The sequence below is a fragment of the Manis pentadactyla genome, chromosome 16 (genome assembly GCF_030020395.1).
Source record: "Manis pentadactyla isolate mManPen7 chromosome 16, mManPen7.hap1, whole genome shotgun sequence".
NCBI classification, from domain to species: domain Eukaryota; kingdom Metazoa; phylum Chordata; class Mammalia; order Pholidota; family Manidae; genus Manis; species Manis pentadactyla.
Window position 1 is genome coordinate 43,116,898 of NC_080034.1, and position 23,738 is coordinate 43,140,635.

General features: G+C 42.9%; 2 protein-coding genes across 7 annotated transcripts; both read right to left on the reverse strand.

The window, feature by feature from the left end:
* Positions 1-1,527: 1,527 nt before the first annotated feature.
* Positions 1,528-3,353, reverse strand: RPP21 (ribonuclease P/MRP subunit p21). 2 transcript variants are annotated; one of them, XM_036875460.2, is made up of 5 exons: positions 3,140-3,334; positions 2,965-3,065; positions 2,791-2,873; positions 1,820-1,945; positions 1,528-1,672 (listed from the first exon to the last, which is right to left on the reverse strand). In XM_036875460.2, exons 1-5 carry the CDS (start codon positions 3,284-3,286, stop codon positions 1,575-1,577), a joined length of 555 nt encoding a protein of 184 aa, XP_036731355.2. In that variant the 5' UTR covers positions 3,287-3,334; the 3' UTR covers positions 1,528-1,574. The 2 variants fall into 2 exon arrangements, with proteins under 2 accessions (XP_036731355.2, XP_036731356.2); XM_036875461.2 differs by having other exon boundaries at positions 1,612-1,672; positions 1,813-1,945; positions 3,140-3,353.
* Positions 3,354-4,292: 939 nt separating this feature from the next.
* Positions 4,293-16,965, reverse strand: TRIM39 (tripartite motif containing 39). Of its 5 annotated transcripts, none has more exons than XM_036875453.2 (8): positions 16,425-16,965; positions 16,186-16,228; positions 14,359-14,818; positions 13,245-13,340; positions 8,944-9,174; positions 7,753-7,775; positions 7,060-7,175; positions 4,293-6,319 (listed from the first exon to the last, which is right to left on the reverse strand). In XM_036875453.2, the coding sequence occupies exons 3-8, from the start codon at positions 14,809-14,811 to the stop codon at positions 5,772-5,774; spliced, it is 1,467 nt and encodes a 488-aa protein (XP_036731348.1). In that variant the 5' UTR covers positions 14,812-14,818; positions 16,186-16,228; positions 16,425-16,965; the 3' UTR covers positions 4,293-5,771. The 5 variants fall into 5 exon arrangements, with proteins under 5 accessions (XP_036731348.1, XP_036731347.1, XP_036731352.1 ...); XM_036875452.2 differs by having other exon boundaries at positions 16,186-16,233; XM_036875457.2 differs by lacking the exon at positions 16,186-16,228 and having other exon boundaries at positions 16,425-16,506; positions 16,880-16,963.
* Positions 16,966-23,738: the final 6,773 nt, after the last annotated feature.

Here is a 23,738-nt window from a genome sequence, read left to right on the forward strand (position 1 = left end):
CTGCTTACCCAGGCCGCTCTATTTAAAAACTGGAACTTGTACTCCACAGCTTCCTTACCCTCCTGGTTTTTCCTTTTGCATGTATTCCTTTAAAATATACATTTTATTTATCATACATTGTTTTTTGCTAGTCTTTCCTCCAACTTTGTTCACTGATGTACATCTTAAATTCTGAGCAATTCCTTGCCACACAGCAGGCCCTAAAAAAACATTTATTGAATGAATGAATGAAAGAGTCTGAAAGAAACTCTGCTTTTTTGACTTCTAGTGGGAAAACCAGGGTAACTTCATTTGTTAGTCTTTGGAGTTTGAAGAAACTTAAGGAAAAAAACATGGTCAAACTGCCTCATTTTACAAGCATATATTGTGGGAACAACACAGATTCCTTGACATCCAGGACCTGTCTTTTCTAATATATTTTGCTACTTGTTATTTTTCTGTGTTATTGTGATGACTACTTACACTCTATTAAAATGCGCTGTAAGACCCAATTTTCAAGGTGCCTCCACATATCTTACCTTATTTGGTAGTTACAGCAACAATGTGATGTAGACAAAGCTAGCATTACTATTTATTGTCCCCTTTGTTGAGAATCTAAGTAATTGTCCAACTCTCTTCTGAATTCACAACAGTCTCTCAATCCTTACCTCTCTTCCCAACATACTGCTACTCATTTTTACCGGTTTTAAAAAGTGCTAATGTTCCTAAGATTCAGGGAATGATTAGGTCTTGGTTTCTGTGGCAGATGCGGAGATCTACTCATCCTGTGGCATGCAGCAGTAAGTAAGTGCAACACAGGATTTATAAGAGAAAGGTAAGGAAAACTGCATTCTGGGAATAGTGAATTTTGTGTGTATGCTTTTAGGGCAAACTGATTAGCTGGCACCTAGCAAAGAGGTCAGTCTGAAATTCTGTCCTTGAGTAAGTTCTCTAGGGGTATCAAACAAAACCATTTTTATTGTTCACTGATTCTCAAGAAAACCTTGAGGTTTGTGTAATGTCTGCCAGTATCCTTTTATTAGCATCTTTGATTTTGTTAATTCGGGTCTGTACAATTTCCTGTATTAGAATTCTATAGAAACAAACTGAGAGACTGGGAAAGACCAACTCTTTCCCAGTCAACCTGGAGGATCTGAGAGCCCCAGCCCCCCAAAACATTTTTCTTTGTTTAAAAACAGCATCAGTGGCATTAGCAGTCTGTCCAGCCCCTTAGTGAACAGTCAGGGCTACCTAACTATGGAGTGCCCTAAGAAGGCTCAGGCCTTTTGCAGACACCCTGGAGGCTGAGTTCCAAACGTGGCATTGCACTGAGGGACAAAGGGGCACTGGAGTCAGGGTCCTAGAAATAGGAGCTGCTTAACGGGACCACGTGATCAATGGAAATTGGGATCTCCCTCAATGGTAGTAGTACAAAGATAGTAAATACAAAGGACAAGAATAAAGGAGAGTTTAACTTGTGACAGAAATACAAACAGCAATAGAGGAGAATAGAATGAAGAGCTGAAATACTCACAGAACAGAATCATACGAAGTGAACCAGAACTGAACTTTATTTGGAAGACAGGGTAAATCCATTACTGGTGACCAGAGCTCTGAGGTTTCACTTTCTCCTCAGGAAGGTGGGCTGGAATGGGGTGGGCTGTGTTTGGCAGGGGCTGTGGTGGCTTGATATCTGGGTAGACAAGCAAAATGGAGTTTTCTGAGACTGGCACCTCTCACACCAACCCAGAACCCACCTATGTGTGTCGTCCTCAGCTCAATGTCCCCCATCATCCTTATCCCCCTGGGATATCCCATATTTTTCTTCACTACCTCTCACCTGCCTGGCTCGCCAGCTGGGCCTCAGGCCTGTCTCCCCAGAGCTGATGGTCAGGATCATTGAGGAACCGCTGGCTGCGCTGACATGTTAGGCAGGTCTGTACTGTCCAGCGCTGTCCCCTGCAACCTGGGGTGAAAGGGAGAAAAAGGAAGGGAGTGCTCAGGTTTAGAGAAGAAAAATTCTCCTGCACCCAGTTATGCCCAATTTTAGTAGGAATTCCTACCCCTTGTCCCCAAGTCCAAACTTGAGGTATTTAATCCCTGCTTGAAGTCCATCAGTTTCTTGGTGGATAAAGTCCTTTATTCTTTAAGATAAAACCCAAACTCCTTAACAAGACTCTTCAAGATTTGCCCTGGCTCCTTCTGCAGCCTCATGTCTTGCCCTTGCCAACCTCAAACTCCAGCCTCCAGAATGCTCATTTTGTGGACATCACCACAAGTTCTCCTGTCCTGGAGTTCTCACACATGCCTAGAATTTTCAACTGCCACTCCTTTTGCTCATCATCAACCTCACCACCACTGGCTTAAGTAGCCTGGCATTCCACTCCTCAGGTAAAGCATTTTTGTGCACTACTTTGTTTGAAACTTCTATCAAGTTTCTATCTTGTAGTCCATCAGACTACAATTTCAAGGAGAATAATGAATCTAGCACAATCCTTGACATATCTTAGAAAAATAAATATTTGTTCAATGAATGAATGAACGGTGATGGGAATCGGTCCTCCACGATGCAAAGTAACATCTATTGCTATGTATGGGTGGTGTTGCCTCTTATGGCAATATAATTTCTCTAATGCTCAGCCCTCAGTTAGTCCAAGCGGAGTTGCAGTTTAACCCAGAGCTGGAAAAAGTCGGCTCCTGCAACTCCAACGCCGGATACCCATCTAAAGCGAGGAAAGAAGGGGTCGCTGGCCCACCGTCTCCCCGCTCACCAGTGTTCCTCAATCACCCCACCTCGGCGGGAGCACTCACGTCTCTGGCGCTGCGTGCAAGTCAGGCCCGGTATGAGGAGGGAAGAGCAGCCACGACAGAGGGTCCTCTTCACAGAGGGGTCCCTGGAAACGGAGAGGGAAGGTGATCTGGACGCCCGCGCTCCCTCTCCGTTTCTTACCCTTCCCGCCCACCGCCGGCCTCTGCGCGTCTCACCGCCGCAAGACAAGCCGCTTTGCGATGATCCTCTCCGTGTGGCAATAAAACCTCGCCAGCGCCTGGTTCTCGGGGTCCTGCGCAAGGACGCAGTGGGCGGCCTGAGGCAGAGGAGCTGTAATTAAGGGAAAGCCGCCCCGGGCCGCCTCTCACTGCGCCCGCGACGCGGACTCACCTGGTACAGGAAGCTGAGCCTCTGGAAGGCCTCGCGGTCCTTCACCTGCCCAGCCATCCGTTTCGCACCACTCCTGCGTCTGCCGTGCTCGTCCGCAGGCTCCGCCCAGGCGCCCGCGCAAGGCCTCCCGGGAAGTGTAGTTCCCATGCCCGAGAGCCTCCCCTCCTCTGGCGCCACCCTGCGGCCTTAAAGACCCATCTGTTTGTAAACCCATCTCCCCGCAATCCAAGCCCAAGGTTTCCGAGTTACGGCTTTCTTCTAGTCTTAAACCCATGCTCAGTTATACTGAGCGATGTTAGGGTACAGGAGAGGGTCTTAAACTACTAAATACTTTCAGGCTTTCAGGACAGAAGACTGGTCTCTTTGTGCAGATAGGCAGGAGATATAGTTATGTGCAATTTGTATGTATGTAGACCTTCCGCCCTAGCTAAATGCTGATGCCTGCAAGATCTACGGACTGAAAGGACAGAGGTTATATATTAAAATAAGAACTGGTGCCAGCGGGAGTGAAACTGGAAAGGATCATGAGCATGGTGGAGGGAGAAAAGAGGGGTCCTGGCCCTCAGAAAGCACAGCTTACTCCCACTCTATCTCATTTACCGAAGAAACATACTTCCTGTTATGCAGTGAATACACAGGTGATCCTTGTGAACTCCTAGTCTTAGGTACTGTGGATAGCATCTCCTGTCCCTAAAACTACCCTTCTCCCCACAATAGGCATATACTTGACATCCTAAACTCTGACCTCCTTTTGTCTCCCATTCGTTTTGGCATCCTGTGTTTACTTCTGCTTCATTTATTGACCACCAGTTCCTGAGGTCAGAAGTGGGGGGATGAGAACTGTTAAGGGCATAATATGAATGAACCCTGAGGCAGCCTAAGTCAGGAGAGATGAGGCCTCTCTCCCCTCTCCCGTCAGGCTGAGTAGGGAATCAGGTCCACAGTTCCAAGGAAATGGCTGAAATCTCCTCTGGGATTGTTTTTAAAAGGGTCCCCAGTCTCAAATGAGGACTGTTTAAAATATAGATGCCCAGACCCACCCAAGACCTCCTTCAATCACTGAGGGTGAGCCCCAGGTACATGCATTATTAACACCCACTGATTCTTACACATCAACAAAAGGCAACCATCAAATTACCACACAACGCAGAGGTTACTTAAGTGGATCCTTTGTTCCATATTATGTTTTACCAACCAAAGCAACTTGCCACAAAGAACCACAGTCAAGGCACAAAGGTAAGAGGAGAGTCTGGACAAAGTCCTGTTGAGGTGGTAGGAGGAACTGAAACATCCTCAATAAACTGCAGTTTCTTGTCCCAATCTTTTGTGAACCCCTGATTACCCAAGTAGCAGATGATCCAAGTCATTTTAGTTTGGTTTGGCATGCATTGCTTTACCTTTTTTGACAATGTATGTGCCCTACAGATTGTTTATTCTGGCCTAACATTAAAATGATTTACATTCTCTGAGAGGGGAAATGGCAAAAGGTGAAGGATGGCAAAAAACAAGCAAAAGTCTGGCTTTTGTGAACACTTGTTCTGGGCCAGATGCACATAGTAAAAAGAAGTTACCTATCTGGCCCTTCTGTATACATACCCTTTCTTCCACCCTGTCTTCAGGGTGAAGAAGACTCCATTTCCTTTCTCTCTTTCTGGCTTAGACACCTTAGCTAAGAAACAAGGCGGACAACTTTTGAACAGCAACCTAGCAATTTTTTTTAAGGCCAGGGCTTTGGATAGAAATACCTTTCTCCTTCCTCTAATACCTGACTCTCTCCTTTCCAAGTTCCCTTGGGAAAGTAGTGAGAGGGTAGTTGTGTCTTGCACAACTTCTGCACCTCATCTTTTCAGAAGAGCAAAGTGAGCAACTTCTTGGAGACAATCAATTACAAGGAGGCAGGCAATAAGCCAATTCTGCTGAAGGCTGGGGACCTGAGTTTCTCTCCTTTCTTCTCACCCCTCCTCCCCACATTTCTACCTCTGGCCCGTCCTACTAATAATGGCACCATATTCTGGGAACAGAAGACCAAAGAAACTCCTCTCTTCTTCATTAGTCTCTAGGACACTGTTCCTTTAGTCTCCTTTCCTGACCTTCTTTTTAACCTTTCTGATGTCCAATCTCTGTCCTCAGGAAAACTCCTCAACTTCTAGACTCATGAAGCAACTGTCATTCACTGTTATTTCAATCTAGAGGTACACAGACCCCTGTGATATTCCTCAAGAAACAAGACCATTCTGGGTCAAAAATCCTCTAAAAGGATGTACAGGGGTTTCTGTTTCCTCCTCTGGTTTGAGCAAGTCAGACCCTCCCACAGACTTTTTTTGTTTCTGGAAAAGCCTCTCCTTCCTTCCCAACCCGTCCTTGTGCAATAGAAAACCTGATAGAGTTCAGGGGAGACAATCCCCTAGGAACCAGCTCCCCACCTTGTCAGTTAGGAGGGACACATGGCTGTGCTCTCATCCCAGCCGTTTTACCTACTTATCCACATAAACCATTCTAGAAACCAAGCTGTTTCTCCCGGACGGCTCAGGACTGGAACCAGGCAGGCATGAAGATATTCCAGCAGGTCACAGGAAGGAAGACCATAGCTCTTGACCCTGCCTCACCCCAATTATTCCCACGTCCCTACCTGTCACTCCCAATCTGTTGGGGGCCTGATGGTAAGTGGTGCAGCATTCTTCCGACCAGCCCGGATGCCTGGGTAGAAGAGGGGCCAAAGTTTCTCAGTAAAATTATCAGTGAAGGTGTAGATATGAGAGCGGTCTGTAACGTTGTAAAAAGACAGTGTGCCAGCCTCATAGTCTAGGAATATGCCCACCCGTTTGGGTTTCACTTTGATGTGCAAAGGGGTAAAAGGCGTAGTGGTAGCTGCATATTTGTCCCCATTCCACAGCCGCACCCGCCAGTAGCCAGTCTCAGGGAGTGGAGTCAGCTCGCCCTTTCGGCTCACAGAGTCCCGGCACACACCCACTGCCCAGTGGGTCTTGTCGCCGACCTCCACCTCCCAGTAGTGTCGACCAGAGGTGAAACCCTCAGTAGCTAGGACGCAAGGGTAGAAGGTGAAACGCCGTGGTGTGTCAGGGAGATCCCGGAGTCTTGTCTCCACAAACTTGACGCTCTTACGATCTTCCGACAGGACTAGGTTAGGATGAGCAGTCTCAGGGTCCAGGGTCACATCCGCTGGCGGGAGAAGCCAGAGTGGGGAGCTAGATGAGGATGGGAATAGCTAAACATCCCTGCCTTGCTTTTCCGGCCTGGCTTTACAGAGGCTGTTCCCTTAAAGGTCCCCAGAACACCATGGTTTGGTTGACTTTCTCAATCCATGGTATCACCTAAGGAAGGGGAAGGAACAATGGCTTCACTTCTTACCCTTGCCCTAAAATAAACAAATAATGATCTTTTGATTCTGCAGGGGCTCCTGGTTTAGCCTCCTGCTGATCTGCTCTCCACCCCACTCTGACATCATCATCTATCGCACTGTGAGGAGAAGTATAAGTCACAGTTCAAGGGCCAGAATGAATGCAAAATGTTAAGAAGGATACAAAGCAAGACAGCATTATGGTCTAGCGACAGGGTGACCGGGAGTTGGTTTTCCTGTAAAAGTCCTGGCTTATGACCATTTTCTCTGAGTAAATGTTAATGACATTTCCTTTCACTTCCAAGAAGGGACGAATTTAGGCAAATTATTTAACCTTCCTGGGTCTCATTTTAAAAAGTATGGGCCTAAGAGTAGATGACATCTAAGGCTCCCCACTTCCAAGTTCTATGATGCAGAGTGAGAATGAAAGCCAAGTAAAGGGGCAGGTGGGGTTATGGCATGAAAAGTGACAGATGGGATAACTGGAGCCCAGATAAAGTAAGACCTAAAGACTCTCTTCTCTGCTGATTCCCTTTGCTAGGTTCCTTTGGGAACAACTCACCAATTAGCTGTTTAAGGATTTTCCTTAGGGCAAAGTACTGTCGGGGGAAATTGCGGAAGTTCTTTTCCAGCTCTATGGATACTGAAGTCACCTCCATGGTCTTCACCTTCTCACATCTAGGAGGGATAGGGAGATAGGGGAAGAAAGGGCAGGGTCAGGGGAACTTCTGCTGAGTGAGTATTTAGATGCTGTCTTTAGGGAGAAACTAAAATCCTCCATCCTCCCATTTTCTCCCTCCTCCCTGAAGACAAGTACTTGCTTATTTCTTTCTTTTGCCAATGTATGGAGCCATATGGTCTCCTGGATGGAACCTTATCTTAAGAATGAGTCTCAGAACTTTCTGGGTTATTATTATATTCCATGCAAAGGGCTAATCACCCTCCCCCTCTTCCAACCCCTTCCTCCTTCCATCTTGTTTGGATACAAGTCCACCCACAGGCACAGGTAAATCTGGTTCTGTATTATCTTGGTATCCTCTTTAACAAGGAAGTTCTGGTGATCATAGGGGAAAAGGTAAGGGGCTGTTACTCGTGTTGATTTGCTCTCAATAGCTTCATGGATGCAGTGAACCTTCTCTCATATTCTACCCAGATACTACATGATCTTCCCATCCTGACTCCCCTAATTCCTTACTTTACCCCTAGTCTCTAGGCCAAAACCTAACTCACTCAAGGAGATGCAAGAATCACTTACTTTTCCAGGGTACTTTTGACATCCTAGAGGGAAGGAGAAAAGAAAGCAGTATTGGTCCTGGTAGTCAAGGGCCCTAAAGGCAAAAGGTTCCCCTCCTCCCAAAAGGTCTAGATCTATAAAATAGGCATAGGGAAAACTGAGGGTCACAATACAAAGGGGAGAGCTCTCTGTAGGGATCTGATACATCTCTCCAGCTTAATCACCACTTTCCATTTCTGATCAGCATGAAGCTTGGTTATTTATATCACTTTCAAAAGGTTACTTGTGTGTTTGTCTTTGCTCCTCAAGGGCACTGGGAGCGCAATGAAAGGGACAGGGATTGTGTCTGCTCTTTACTCTGTCCCCCAAGTACCAACCACACACCTGTCTCCTTGAGGATTAGTACAGACTGGTGGCATAGGAATGAATCACACTTTCCTGTTGTGGTTTAGTATCCCCATCTGGTATTGGTTAATAAACATTAGTAACTGTGTGCCAATCCTGATTTGTGAATACTTGGGGTCCAGAAGACAAAGAAGACAAATCTCTGCCCCCCAAGGATTTCCCAGTTTAATGTGGAAGGCAGAACACACATATATGAAAGGACACAAGAATAAATACCAAGCAATACATAACATGCAGATCAATTTACAACAAAGCCTTACTGATTCAAATGCTGGTAATTTGATCTCTAAGATAAGAAATATGTTTCCTACATGCTAACACCATTTGCTTAAGAGAATAAATTATTTAAAACATTTTAGAGGCACCATTTACATATCAAAAGCAATATATTACTTATACATAATTTCAAGTGTTCTTCAAACTAGGTTTCTATTCTTTTTTAGCTCTAGGCAATCAAGTTCCAGGACTTAAAAGTAATGGCAACTGCATTTACACAATTTTTAATGCATGTTTTTTTTTTTTTTTCACTAATTCAGACTAGACTTCCCTCCTTTCAAAATAATGAATTTTTTCTTTCGTACAAATTAAGCAGTAATTGTTGACGAGACATAAGAACACAGAAATGATTAGAAGGGGATGAGAGAAATCAAAGAAGCCTTTCTGTAGAAAAAGATCCTTTGAGTATGTCTGGAAGAGCTGGATTTAGAGAAGCAGAGCAGAAGGGTGAGCATCCCAGGTTGACAGAATGGCCTGTGCAAAGCTATACTGCGCTCGACCTGAGGGGCTATGCAGGGGCAAAGGTCGAACCTTAAGCATCTCGAAGCCTGACTGTAAGCACTTGCCCTCCACCTCAGCAGCCAAGTGGGCCAGGTCCCTGCGCTTGTCGCCAAGGTGAGCAGCATTTTCTCGGAGGCACTGTAGAATGTCCTGTTCCTCCTCCTCCAGTCGTGAAAGCAACATCTGCTGCTCCTCATCCAGCCGCTTATGAAGCTCTTCAAATTCCTTTAAGATCTGCTGCCGGCGACTCTCTACTAGTCTCTGAGAAAAGAGGGAAGGTGTTAGTTTTAGCAGGGCCAGTGCGGCATAAGGGTGCCTTTCCCCACCCACCATGGGTATGAATGAACACAGACTTCCAGTGTCTCTGGAAATAGTTTAACAGAACACTCATGTTTCTCTCCATTGGAATTTTCTTTTGTAAAGAATAGCTCCATCCCCATTGCTATCTCTACTGATGCTTGAGAGTAAAGACTATTGGGAGATTAAAAAAAAACAGTTAATGTTAAAAAATTATTCTATATTAAATTAGCTTCTAGAAAAGCTGTACTTTCATGTATTAGTAAAAGAAAAATTGAGGACATAAGAACTCAATAATATAATGGCATTTACTATTACAGATATCAGATTTATCTCTGCTATTCCCAACTGTAAAGTTCTAGCTAACACAATTTGTCAAGAAAAGAAAAGTAATAAATACTGTAAAGTTAGAGATAAGAAGGCTATCATTGTATCTCACAAGACATCTACCTGCTAAAAACTAGAGAACCAACTGGGAAAGTATCAGAATCAGTAAGATTTTAGCAGTGCTTGTAGCTATATATATATATATATATATATGGATTATACAGATTTCAGGACTCAGCCTGTTAAGTAGTTTGCAGTTACTTCTGAAAATCGGCAGGTTCCACCCCAGGAACAGGTTCTAGAAGTTAGTGAATTAACAAACAAATTACGAAGTTTTTTAGTTGCTTGAAATTCAAAACATGGTTTCTCTCAGCCAGCATGTTGACTTAAACCTCTAACATTTCTGAAATAAGATAACGCAAGAATGAAACATTTTCTGAAGGTTATCAGCAAGCACATCCTGCACCTCCACTGCAACAAGAAGTGATCTTCCCAAAGACAGATTCTCCCAGTGACTTAGGGGAGGAATCAACCCAAGAGGGAAGCAAAATGAGAACAAAGACTGGGACTCTGGAAGCAAGTGGACAGGGATTCAAGGCAGGGCTTAGGGTGAATATAGAGTGGGGACTGGGCCTTACAAGCCTACTGTTTCTGGATTTCAAGCTAGTTCTTAGCAGAGGCTAACTAGTTCCAGTTCTAGAGCCACTGCTTCTTCCCATGCCACTGCTGCCTTCTCAAGGGCACTGTGGAACAAAATATATTCTCACATTTACCCTGTGAAAATTAATACAAGGAAGCCTCATTTAAAATGGAGTTGTGAGGCCAGAAGAGGGAGGCTCTCATACCCTACCACTCATCAATTACAGACCATGACAGTAAGAGAGGTACCCTGCACACCCAACAGGAAGAAACCTATACTTTACTACCCCAGTAGGAGAAAGAAAGATTTTCTTCTTGCCTGTCAACAGCCCAGCCAATGAGAGCCTGTCACAACTTAGCCAAATAAAAGCCACTACACCTCTAACTCTTACTTTTCTCCCAAGGACTTTCTGTTGTAAGAGCCCCTCCCAACTCCTTCTTTTTCTCTGTAACAGTGCCTTTCTCTCCTTTGTTCTCCAGACTTGTCCATGGTTTTGTCTTAGCTTGCTTGTTCTGAACTGCAATTCTCTGCTATTCCTGAACAAACCTATTTTTGCTTGTAAAATAACTGGCAGTTTTAAAGTTAATGACCCTTAAGCAAAACACAGCCTTTTTTCCTGTGTGTGTATGCATTTAGGGGTGATATGTGAGTAGAATATGAGATTAATTAACTGTGGTAAACAGAGAGCAAAAGGGCTCTCTTGCATAATCTCATAATCCCTTCTCTTTCTTCACTCTGCATTTGTAGGGCAGTGGTTCTTAATGAGGGCATTACCTCCCTCTAGGGATATTTTGTGGATGGGGGCATTTTTTTGTTTGACATGATTGGGGATACTCCTGGCAAGAATGCTTGCAATCCTCAAACGTGAGAGGCAGCCTTGCAATATGAGCTGTCCTGTGCCACTTTCTAATATTCTGCTGGATATTCAAAAACATAGGCCTGGTCTTGTATGCCATTTTATACATAAATATGGAGTAATTCTTACTTGGTTTTAATACACCTGAATTTTTCAGGAATGGCTGAATAAAACTCATTAAGACTATATTTTGTTTTCTTAGAACTTTGCCAATAGTTATTTACCATTTTGAACAGTCGTGTCGCCAAAAGCTGTGATGCTTGTGCTGTCTTTGTCAACATTACTACTCAATTACCTCAGTCTGCATCTGTATTTGTTGCATTGTTGATGATGCAACATATAGGTGCTAGGATAAAACCACACTGTAGTATCTTTCATGGCAGTCATGCCCAAATATTTACACACCAGATTTCATTGTAAATTACTTTTATGTTGTATTATATTATACTCCATTTGAGTATGATAGTCTCTTTTTAAAATTATGTAGATAGGTTATTTTTTCTATAATTCTCATATCAGCAGTTAATGACAAATTAGTTATTTTTAAAAGGGGCATTGGGTCTGATTCTGGACATGGTAATAAGGGAGAAGGAGGAAGGAGAATTCACAGGGTCACGAAAGGAATGTTGGTGGTAATTTCAGAGATCACTGAAATTTTTTAAACAATGCAATTCTGTTCAAGCATTCAGAAGGTTTAAAAATTTTTTATTCTCCTCTAACTTTTGCCCTTAAGATGATCAACAGAGGTAAGTTAATGACTGGGACTAGGCTCTCATTTTCACATATTTTAAATTTCTCAGGAGCCTTCTAAGGAACTTTTTAAAATATTTACTTTTGCAATCAGAATTAGTTAAAATTAAAAAAAAATTCAAATTCTTGCTTTGTTCAAATATATAAAGCATTAAGTTAATTATACTTGCTTTCTGTTGAAATATTGTCACTTAAAAAAATTAGTGTTTCTACTGTTTCAGATGCTTTTAATTTTTGGCAATACTTAAATCTCAACTCCAAAAACTCATTTTTTCTGGAAGCCATTAATGAGGTCAAATTTCTATACTGTGTTCTTTCAAACTTGGCAACTGTGCTTTTTGTGCATGTTGTTATCTGTTTTCTCTACTTGACTGTAAGCTCAAAGAGGGCAGGGACTGTGTTTTGTTCATCATTGTTCCCTAGTGTCAAGTTCAGGATTTGGCCTACACTGGAAACTTAATAAATATTCTTTGCTTCATGGAGAGCTGGCATCACTGATTTTGCCACATACTGGCTGTATAATCTTGGACTAGATCTTATCCTTAAGTTCCCCTTCCTGTGGTGTTTAATTGGGGGGTAACAATACCTACCTTACAGGGTATCTAGCTTAAGATGAACTTTAGGACTCCTTTATGTCTTACTTGTGTCACTGGCCTAAACTCTTAGAACTCCAGCCTAGGAAGAACCTGAAGACCTAACACAATCCTGTAAATTTGGAATGTCATGGACATCCTGAATTAATGCACAGGACTCAATAAATAGCAGCCTTTATTACTGCTACTATTAATAATTGTTCACTGTCCAAAAGAAGAAATAAGGCAGATGCCAAAATACACTGCTACAAATATGATAATGCTGTGAAGGTGATGAAAAACTGTATGAAAATTAAGAAAGTTAATCTCTGAAGGGTTAGGAAAGGTTTTCATCTTGCCTAAAGGATGGATAGGATTTTATAGGTGGAGGATGGGAAGAGGAACATTCTAGGCATAAACCAGTATCACTTGGCATTTGAGTTTACTTGAGTTAAGAGAATGTGGTCCTAAAGTCACTGGGCAGTTCTTCTGGGGGCTCTTGCTCAGCTCCTCCTTCCTTCCTCTCCAGTGAATCTTCCAAATTCACCTCTCCTCAATCCCTCTAAGAGACTCCTATCCTTGCACTCTCAGTAGAGAGCCTCCTTCCTGCTTTACAGAGAAAAGAGAACGAATGGGCCTAAACCCCTTAACTCACCAGATACAAGATGTTCTGTTTTTCACTTCTTACATCCTTTTCCTCAAAACTTACTTCATGACAAGTAATTTAAGTACAATATTTAATAATAATCAAACCTAATGATGATACAATCTTATCATTTTGAGAGAAAGGCATTTTTCCAATGGATCAGAACTAGTGGATTAAATAATGTGCGGGTAATGTTTGGTTAACTGCCTGCAGAGCAGCCCAAATGGGATCACCTGCCTTTACCTTGAGTTCTCCAGGCTTCTTCTCCTCAGAGGTCTTGCAGTGGGTGATCTCCTGCAGCTTCTGCTCCAGGGGCTCCAGGCACTTTTGCAGTTTCTCCTGAGAGGTGGGAAGTGGGAGAGGTGGCATTTGGGGTTGGCTGGCACATTCTACATTCAGAGGTTAACCCATTTGTTTTAACCCATCTGTTAACCTCCTATCCATCACACCACCTCTTGATCCAACTCCCTTCCTTGCCTGTCATTTGGAGTGTCAACTTCCTATAGGTCTTTCCTCTTGCCACCAGTCTCCATCACCTTCCTTGCTCACCAAACTTTCCTCTCACTGAGTCTCATTGTGGTCCAGTGATCACTAACTCTGTGTCCTTCCTCAATCCTATCCATTTTCTTAGTCAAGTAACTACCTGTTACTGTTGAAGGTACCTTCTGTACCCTTCTTTAAACCTGTCCTCCCATCCAACTCTAATCACTGTAAAAATAATATCACTTATACTGTAAACTACCTTAAATCCTGTTGCCAAGATTCTATTAACATAATTAAGCAAAGTACTTAATGCAGTGGTAAGACATTAAAATCTTTTGTTCCTATTAACATTTACCCTGTGTCCCAGCATTAAGTTAAATGAGATGCTGTGTTATCCATTATCTGGGGAAGATGCAAACAATAGACTGGTTCAGCTTAGTCTGGTGGGGAGCAGCCTAAAGTGATGTCACCTATCCCCAATACCAGTGGGGAAATGAGGGTTTGAGCAGGGGGACAGAATGAAGAAACCAGATAACTTCTCATTTTTCCTAAGTTTGATCTTCTCCATGTGTCATTCATGGAAAATATGATACATTTCAAGACCACATATACCAATATTCACTTATGACTCAAATGCATTAGAAAAGTCAGAGAGAAACTGTGGGATACTCCTCCCAACTGCTTTTCTTCATGCTTGAGGATAATCAGTCAGATGTACTGTGTGCCCTCCATGTGGGTAGCACTGAGGGGACTACACAGTGAGGACCAGATACAGTCTTGCCCTCAGGAATTTAGGATCCTCTACCCAGGGAGTCTCCTATCCTTGTGCTTCTCCCTTTTGCCTCACATTGGCATCATGTGTCTGATTCCCCACCTTGTACTCCTGTGTGGCATCGTCCAGTGGCACGACGGTATGGGCCCGGTGGGTATGGGAAATTGCACATATCAAACATACAGCTTCCTGGTCTTCATAGCAGAAGAGGCTGAGGGCCTCATGGTGCTGGGGGCAGAGGCTCTCATCTCGGATCTTCCGCTTGACAGCCTGCAGCTGTTTGGCAATCTCCACCATACTGCCTAGTTGTCGATTAGGCCGGAGACTGCGGTAGCGGGATGTCTTTCGACACACAGGACAAGGGAAGTCCCTCTCTAGGTCCTCCCACCAGCGGGTGATGCAAGCTTTGCAGAAGTTGTGCCCACACTCAATGATGACAGGCTCCTTCAGATACTCCAGGCACACAGAGCAACTTGCTTCCACCTGTAAATTCTCCAGAGCTGCAGCTGTGGAGGCTGCAGAGGCCCCTGCCTCCAACAGACTTGTCTCTGCCATTATTTAACTTGGAAATGGGAAGGGAGCAGAGAAAAGAAAAATTATTAGTTGGAGGTTTAACTTTTTTGTATCCCTGGCCTGACATTTAGCCCCATCTTGGTATTTTACATCTTCTTTCCCACTAGATTCAACCTTTTGTTTCTCCATATCCAAAACTTGTGACTTTCCGCCATCAATCTTAATTTTTTTCCTCTCCAGCAAACTGACACACAACCACCAATCTTTGTCTTTTACCTCTGCTTTCTCTTATTAGAAACAGAGGCTTCTTTCAACTCTGTGTACTTCTCCTGATCCAGGATCACCCCATTTGATTTTTTAGAACCAAATAGTTCCCAACCAATGTGTTCCTAGTTTGACATAATTTTCTAATAGATGAGAAAGGAGTTTGGGAAAGTGAAAAGTGCCATAAAAATCAAAGTACTAAGATTTCTTAAGTATATTTTAATGTTACAGAAGAGCTTTATTATAATAGTCCTTTGGAGCCTAAGCTTGATTCTCTGTTCTCTCACTTTCTCAAAGGGTAATAAATGGAATGAGTTAGGCAAGGGTAATAACAACCTCTTTTCAGGAGAGTTTGAAATTATTCTTCCTTTTATCACGGTAGTCTAGAGGAAGTGTGCCCTATCATTGGAATGAAATGATTCATACAATTTCCATTCTATTTGTGTGTATTTGGACATTTGGAACTGGTGAAAAGTGATAGATTCATGGCAACTATACTAAAGAGTATATTACTGAACCCAGGCCAGTAACTTCTTGCAAAGAGGGCTGACAAGTCTAAAGATTTGGCAGGGACTGGAGTTTTTTGAAATAGCTATTGATAACTAATTACTTCGACACGCTGTTTCTCCAACTAATAGTTTCCTGGAGTGGTTGGGAATTAAGAGAGGAAAAGTTAAGAAAGCAATCAAAAGCTTCTTCAAGTGAAGCCTCAAAACAATTGGAAATGCACCAAAGAGATTTATAAAGCAGGAGGCTTTATAAATCTAGTCTATCCCTAGTCCATCCTTAAAACATCACCACTTTTATCCACTAAATAGTTGATTTCTCTATCCCCATAACCCCTTCTGTTCACCCTCCCTCCTCCTTCTCACTAAGGGACCCAACAGAAGGAAGGAAATTTAGCAAGTCTATGTGCTGAGAGAGAAGTAGCCACGTAACTAGTTAACAATGATTATTCCTGTATATATTGATGGCACATGTGACAACAGTTTAATTTGGGGTAGCAGCTGGTAACTTATTTAGACCTGAACTTCTTCCCTCAACTAGGAGAGAATTTCAGTCAGATGATTTTTCTCTACCTATGTGAATCCAATTTTGAGTACTGACCCTGGCACTCCCCCCAGTCTTCTAGAAATTAGGTGGCCTTCTCACCTGAGGTGAGTTGAACTGTATGCAGTTAGGGACCAGAATGGATCTAGACTGACAAAGTGGGGTGAAAAAGAAATGGGGAAAAGGTTAGGGAAGTATGGAGAGAACTTGGAGCTACAGCAGAGTGAGGCCTCGGGTGTCTCTAGGTTGGTCATTTCTTTCCCACTATTCTTCGTGTCTCAGTAGAAGGGCAAGCTTCAGGGACGTCCTCATTTTGTTTCTACCACTGTCCGGGGTCCCACCTTCGACCCTCTCCTGAGCGTGCTCCGCAACTCAGTCCCACCCCCTTCTCCATCTTCTCCCGCCAGATCTGGCGCAGGGGTGCTGGAGAGGGAGGGAGAGGAAACGTCGTGGTTGGCAGGGTAAGAGGGATGCGTGTCCAGGTGAGGAGGTGTGACGTGAAGGTGGGATGCCCGCAGTTATGACGCAGCCGAGACCCGCGGTGACGGCGTCAGAGTTTCACCCCGGGAGGCGAGCGGCAGCGGGACGGGGGAACGGCGGGGTAGCCAAGCAACGCCGGACGCGCTGACGTAGCCGGGGCGGCAAAACGTCCGCCCGGGCCCGAGGCGGGCGGAGGCAGCTGTGGTTACGTGCGGGGGGCCGGTGACGCAGTCGCGGGGCGCTGGGACGCGGCGTGCGGAGCCGGCTGGCAGGGGCAGTCCCCAGGGCCCGAGCGCGGCGACGGGACAGCACCTACCTTCCCGGCTTCGGGTCCGGGAGTGCGGGGAGCGGAGCCGCCGAAGCGCTGCCTCCCTCTTTCCTCCTCCCCCCGCCCCCGCCCGCAGCGCGACACACAATACTCGCCGGAAGCGGAAGCCGTGCCGAGAGGCTCGTGTCAGTGGAAGCCGGGTTATCGGCTGGCGGCCGCGGGAGGGTTTAGTGGTGCCTGTGGAAGAAGGAGAGGGGGCTGGAGGTGAGAACCAGCAGGAGGCGTCAAGGGCGACAAGGAACCGAGAGGGGCAGGTGGCTGAAATGCGGTCGTCCAGGTGACCCGAGGAATCCTCAGGAGAAAGAGGATCGCGCATGCGCGTGCTTGATCGCTGAAGCCCATTGCCCGCAGGGCGCTGACGGACCCCGGGGTTGGCGAGGCTGTCTTGTCCCGGCTGCCGGTCCCGGTTCTGCTGGCCCCAGTGGAGCTGGGAGCGTCCCGGGGCGGGGAAAGGGCGGGTTGCAGACTTTGAGCTACTTATCTTCTCTTCAAGCCAGTCCAGGGGTAAGGTGGCTAGTTGAGGCTGCGGCCGATTGCGTGACGAACCTCAGCTGACACGTCACTTCCGACTGGTTGGGTTTTTAGCCTTTTAACATTACAGGGTTAGGTAAGTTCTCTCTGCCGCGGTCTTCAAATGCTCCTCGTTCTACGCCTGCAAGGCGAGCTTTAAAAAAATTATCTACTTTTTCCGCTGGAGTGCGACGCCGGGAGAGCTGGTATTGTGACTCTGCCGCTTGGGGTCCGACCGCGGCTAGCGCGCCGTAAACACCCGTTAATTGGGTGCGAGCCGTAGGCCTGTTCTTTCCACTTTGGGCTGTGAGTTGACTTTCTCCTCAAGAGCAGATGGTGCTTCTGTGGGGACTCCATTCTTTTGCATTATATAGCCTTTTTGCTTTCCTCTACTGATGCTGGAAGGAGAGGGGCCTGTGACTTTGGAGGAAGAGGGTGAGGTGATGAGGCAGGGGAAGAATCTGCCGATGGAAGTGTGATGAGACAGGGAGAGGTGCTGAGTAGGGTGTTGGAGCTGGGGAGGAGTTAGTGCTAGTAGTATATGACATTGCTGGTAGAAAAGGCAGCGTGCTCCGCCTTCTGTCCGCCAACACTTGACATGCAGAATGCTGACTGAAAGAGATGAAAAAATTTTGGTGTTCCCTCCGAGGAAATGGCCCAATGACACAACTTCGTCCAGTCTAAGTTGTGGTGCTGTTTACAAACACTGCCGTATTGAACCGCTCCTCCTGGGAACCAGAAACTCTTTACTTGCAGGAAATATCAAATGTGCGAGATAAAAAGATTTAACATCACCCATGCTAAATACAGCTGGTCTACTTTCTCCAAACTTTGCTTTTGTTTCTTATTCTTTGTTGACTTTCCTTTTCTCAATGAAAAGTAGTCAATGATTTCAAGAGGATTAAATTCGAGAAAATTACGTTTATTAGCTTTTTGTTTCATTGCTATTTTGCTGTTAGGAATTTTAGCAACAATTCTTGTTCTAAGTGACAAAATACCTTCGTTCTAAGGTAGTGTAGTTTGTAAACCGCTAACAAGTCTCTTTAGCCTTGTTTTGGAGACAGAGTGATGACGGTGAGGTTTTGTTCTAGTTTTGACTTGTTCATTTGTAACTTTTAAGGTGTTGCCAGCACTCCATTCTGGCTTTCTGTTTGTAGGTGACCAGGGATGTGGTTAGACTAAGGAAATTCCCAAAAGGAAGTACATTTTCAAGGACTGTAAATAAAGTGTTTGCCTGGAGACTAACAAATTAAGAGGTCCTTATGTTCAGTGTGGAAGGAGAAGTGGGAGACTGTCTAGGACTATAAAATTATTAAGGGCATGTAGATGTAGTGTGACATAGAACAGGCACTGGCAAACCTTTCCTGTAAAGAACCAGATGGTTCATGTTTTCAGTTTTGTGGCCCATACTCAAATCTCTCTGTAGTGGGAAAACAGCATTAGACAATACGAAGGAATGAGAATTGTTCTGTTCCAATAGTGTTTATTTATGGAAATTTGAGTTTCATATTCACATGTCATGAAATATTCTCCTTTTGATTTTACACCCATGGTTTAAAAATGTAAAAACTATTCTTAATTTGTGGGCCATACAAACACAGGTAGTAGACCGTAGTTTGCTGACCCCAACACAGAACAATAATGAAGTACCCAGTATTTTTCAAGAGAGAATAAGTGGAAAAGAGAGTGAACACGGTGCTGTAATCTCTTATTTCCATCTGTATGTAATAACACACAAAATAATGATAACGGAAATCTGAGGTCTTAACCCAGATTTGTTATCATGACCTGTGAAATTTAATGGGCTAAGATTTATGAAGAGTATTCCTTGTTTAAAATTAAAAGGGATTGTAGTTCAAGGGAGTTGAAATAACACTGAATTGTAATTTCCAACACAGGAGTGTGCAAAAATGAATTACAGTAATGCAATGAGGGGTAATTAAATTAAAAAAAATATGTATTTTTACTATTGCTTTTATATCAGGAAAGGAGAAAAGACTTGAGACCACTGAGTCATGTAAAGGAAAAGGGTAGAAAATTGACTGAGGTAAGATATGGTAGATTGCAGGAAAGGGTTCAGCTGTCCAGACTAATGAGACTCCTAGGCAAAGGCAAAGTGTCTAATTTTTCTTGACCATTTTTTATTCCATTTTTTAAAGAAATTTCAAACTTACGGAAAGACACTTCAGTTTGCTTTTTATACCTTAAACTGGCTATCTTATTTTTCAGTTCAGTAACATGAAGCCACCTCATTCTTTTTTCAAGTCTGTGTTACTACTTCATTGTGTATGTATATAGTTTACTCACCATTTTACTAAGCGTAAATGTTTAGGTCCTTTCCAAGTCTTATTTATTTATTTATTTATTTATTTATTTTATTTATTTTTATTTTTTTATTTTTTTATTTTTTTATTGAAGGGTAGTTGACACACAGTATTACATTAGTTTCAGGTGTACAACACAGTGATTCAACATTTATATACATGATAATTCTAGGTACCAGCTATCATCATACCAAGTTGTTACAATATTTTGACTATATTCCTTATGCTATACATTACATCCCGGTTACTTATTTATTTTACCATTGGAAGTCTGTCTTTTTTTTTTTTTGAGGGCATCTCTCATATTTATTGATCAAATGGTTGTTAACATCAATAAAATTCTGTATAGGGGGGTCAATACTGAATGCACAATCATTAATCCACCCCAAGCCTAATTTTCGTCAGTCTCCAATCTTCTGATGCATAACGAACAAGTTCTTACATGGAGTACAAATTCTTACATAGTGAATAAGTTACATGGTGAACATTACAAGGGCAGTCATCACAGAAGCTTTCGGTTTTGTTCATGCATTATGAACTATAAACAGTTCAAATATGAATATTCATTTGATTTTTAAACTTAATTTATATGTGGATACCACATTTCTCTCTTTATTATTATTATTTTTAATAAAATGCTGAAGTGGTAGGTAGATACGAGATAAAGGTAGAAAACATAGTTTAGTGTTGTAAGAGAGCAAATGTAGATGATCAGGTGGGAGGTTCTAAGCCTCACCTCTGCTGATCCCCATTTTCTCACCTGATGGCCCCTGCGACTGTGCCTGTCTTAGGTTGTTCCTCCCTTGAGGAATCTTACCCGTCTCTGGCTAACCAGTCATCTTCCGGGGCCATACAGGGAAATGTGAAGTTGGTAAGTGAGAGAGAAGCCTTATTGTTTGAAAAGGTTAGCTTTTTTACTTCTTTGCATATTTATGCCCTGTGGCTTCTATGCCCAGCATTTGTCTTGAGGTGTCTTTACCACTTGGTAGAATTATGATACTCGGTAAATTCGACATGTGGCACGAGTTCTATTTAAAGGTTGTAATTAGGTAGGAAGAAGAAAAGCTATAGAAGTAGCAGGCAGAAGAAAACCTGGGAAGATTGATTATTTCTTTGACATATCTTCTTGTAGAGTAACTTCAGCATGGATAGGTTTTAAACTACTAATTAAATTGTGCGCACACATTAACATAATAGGAGTATAGTTACATAACCAAAGCATACCTGTAATTACCAGCCATCTCCAGTGAAACCAAGAAAACCAGTTAGGCACCTTAGGCATTTGTGAAAACTGATCTATGATATGGTGGATATTGTCCAACTGAACTTGGAACAGTCTGAGAGAATTCAGATAAATTAAAACAACCCATTCCTGGGGACTGTTCACATCCCATATGTTCTTTTAATAGTAAATAGTCTGTGGTTGTAAGATTTTGGAGTGCTACAATTTGCACTTCTCCTAATTCTTGGTTGAGTTCCAACAGTATAGATCCAGTCCAATTTTGTTGTTTTACTGTATGCACAGGCCAGCTTAGATATCTCCTTCATCATTCCCATGGCAAGTCCAGGAACTGGTGGGATGAGTGCATCTACACCTGTGGCAGTGCGTGGATCTTTGTTGGGGTTTTTTTTTTTTTTGCTGATATCTTCTGTCATGAGTCTTCCCGAGAGTGCTGATGTTGGAAGTTCTTTTTCATATTGTATCTTAGTTCATTTTTGGGGTAGCCAAATTAGGCTTTGATCCTCTATATAAACACAAACAGACCCTTTGCCTACACTTTTATATGCCCTTTATATCATTGTGCAGAACTCATTGGAGGTCACCACACAGGAAATGCCTTTTTTTAAATTTTTATCAATTATCTACATTTATATGATGAATACTTTGTTTACTAGGCTCTCCCCTATACCAGGTCCCCCCTATGTACTCCTTTACAGTCACTGTCCATCAGCGTAGCAAAATGTTGTAGAATCACTACTTGTCTTCTCTGTGTTGTACAGCCCTCCCCTTTCTCCTACCCCCCCATGCATGCTAATCTTAATACCCCTCTTTTTCTCCCCCCCTTATCCCTCCCTACCCACCCATCCTCCCCAGTCCCTTTCCCTTTGGTACCTGTTAGTCCATTCTTGAGTTCTGTGATTCTGCTGCTGTTTTGTTCCTTCAGTTTTTCCTTTGTTCTTATACTCCACAGATGAGTGAAATCATTTGGTATTTCTCTTTCTCTGCTTGGCTTGTTTCACTGAGCATAATACCCTCCAGCTCCATCCATGTTGCTGCAAATGGTAGGATTTGCCCTTTTCTTATGGCTGAGTGGTAGTCCATTGTGTATATGTACCACATCTTCTTTATCCATTCATCTATCGATGGACATTTAGGTTGCTTCCAATTCTTGGCTATTGTAAATAGTGCTGCGATAAACATAGGGGTACACTGGTCTTTCTCATACTTGATTGCTGCATTCTTAGGGTAAATTCCTAGGAGTGCAATTCCTGGGTCAAATGGTATGTCTGTTTTGAGCATTTTGATGTACCTCCATACTGCTTTCCACAATGGTTGAACTAATTTACATTCCCACCAGCAGTGTGGGAGGGTTCCCCTTTCTCCACAGCCTCGCCAACATTTGTTGTTGTTTGTCTTTTGGATGGCAGCCATCCTTACTGGTGTGAGGTGATACCTCATTGTAGTTTTAATTTGCATTTCTCTGATAATTAGCGATGTGGAGCATCTTTTCATGTGTCTGTTGGCCATCTGTATTTCTTTTTTGGAGAACCGTCTGTTCAGTTCCTCTGCCCATTTTTTAATTGAGTTATTTGTTTTTTGTTTGTTGAGGCGTGTGAGCTCTTTATATATTCTGGATGTCAAGCCTTTATCGGATGTGTCATTTTCAAGTATATTCTCCCATACTGTACGGTTCCTTTTTGTTCTATTGATGGTGTCTTTTGCTGTACAGAAGCTTTTCAGTTTAATATGGTCCCACTTGTTCATTTTTGCTGTTGTTTTCCTTGCCTAGGGAGATATGTTCAAGAAGAGGTCACTCATGTTCATGTCTAAGAGGTTTTTGCCTATGTTTTCTTCCAAGAGTTTAATGGTTTCGTGAGTTACATTCAGGTCTTTGATCCATTTTGAGTTTACTTTTGTATATGGGGTTAGACAATGGTCCAGTTTCATTCTCCAAGTCTTATTAAACAGAGGTTGCTCTGAAAATCTTTGCACATATATCTTTTCCCCCCAGGCTTATTAAAATATAATTGACATGTAACATTGTATTAGGTTAAGGTGTACAACATAATGATTTGATGTATTCCGTCATGCCATGAAGTAGGAGGACAGATTCCTAGAAGTCGGGCTGCTGGGTCAAAAGGCATGGAAATTTGAAATTCTAAGAGATATTCTAGTTTTCCTTCCCATAAAATTGTACTTTTTTATACCTACACCAGCATATTATGAGATAGTCTGTTTTTCTGCAATGGAGCCAGTGCTGAAAGTTTCATATTTTAAAGATTTTAACAAATTGATTAAAAATTTTTAATGATTGTGTAACAGGTCATGTTCTGCAGGTACCACACATTTTTTTAACCTAGTATCAGCAGATGGGTATTTACTCAGTTTCCTATTATTTCTTAGTTTTCTTTTTAAAAAAACTGTTACACAGTGTTAGAGTAAAGATTCTCTGAACATATGTCTTTATGTGCTAGTGGATTTATTACTGTGAGGAAGGTTCTGGTATTGAAGGATATTATGTAGTCCTACTTTTACTCAGTTTCCTATTATTACTTAGTTTTTTTTTTTAAACTGTTACACAGTGTTAGAGTAAAGATTCTCTGAACCTATGTCTTTATGTGCTAGTGGATTTATTACTGTGAGGAAGGTTCTCAGATTGAAGGATATTATGTAGTCCTACTTTTAATGGATATTGCCCTGTTGTTTTTTCAGAAGGCAGTTATTCCTTGCATTCCCTTGGCAGCGATGTTTGGTTTGCTGCTTTCACACATACCCAGTAGAGATGGGTGTT

Excerpts from the sequence above, each read along its gene's own strand:
- TRIM39 (XM_036875453.2), bottom strand. The coding sequence starts at position 14,811 with ATGGCAGAGACAAGTCTGTTGGAGGCAGGGGCCTCTGCAGCCTCCACA. Across the intron at positions 9,175-13,244 it reads AGAAGCCTGGAGAACTCAAG|AGACTAGTAGAGAGTCGCCG; the intron begins GTAAAGGCAGGT and ends CTCTTTTCTCAG. Across the intron at positions 7,176-7,752 it reads GTCAAAAGTACCCTGGAAAA|ATGTGAGAAGGTGAAGACCA; the intron begins GTAAGTGATTCT and ends TATCCCTCCTAG.
- RPP21 (XM_036875460.2), bottom strand. The coding sequence starts at position 3,286 with ATGGGAACTACACTTCCCGGGAGGCCTTGCGCGGGCGCCTGGGCGGAG. Across the intron at positions 2,874-2,964 it reads AAGCGGCTTGTCTTGCGGCG|GGACCCCTCTGTGAAGAGGA; the intron begins GTGAGACGCGCA and ends CTCCGTTTCCAG. Across the intron at positions 1,673-1,819 it reads CCAGCTGGCGAGCCAGGCAG|ATATCAAGCCACCACAGCCC; the intron begins GTGAGAGGTAGT and ends TTGTCTACCCAG.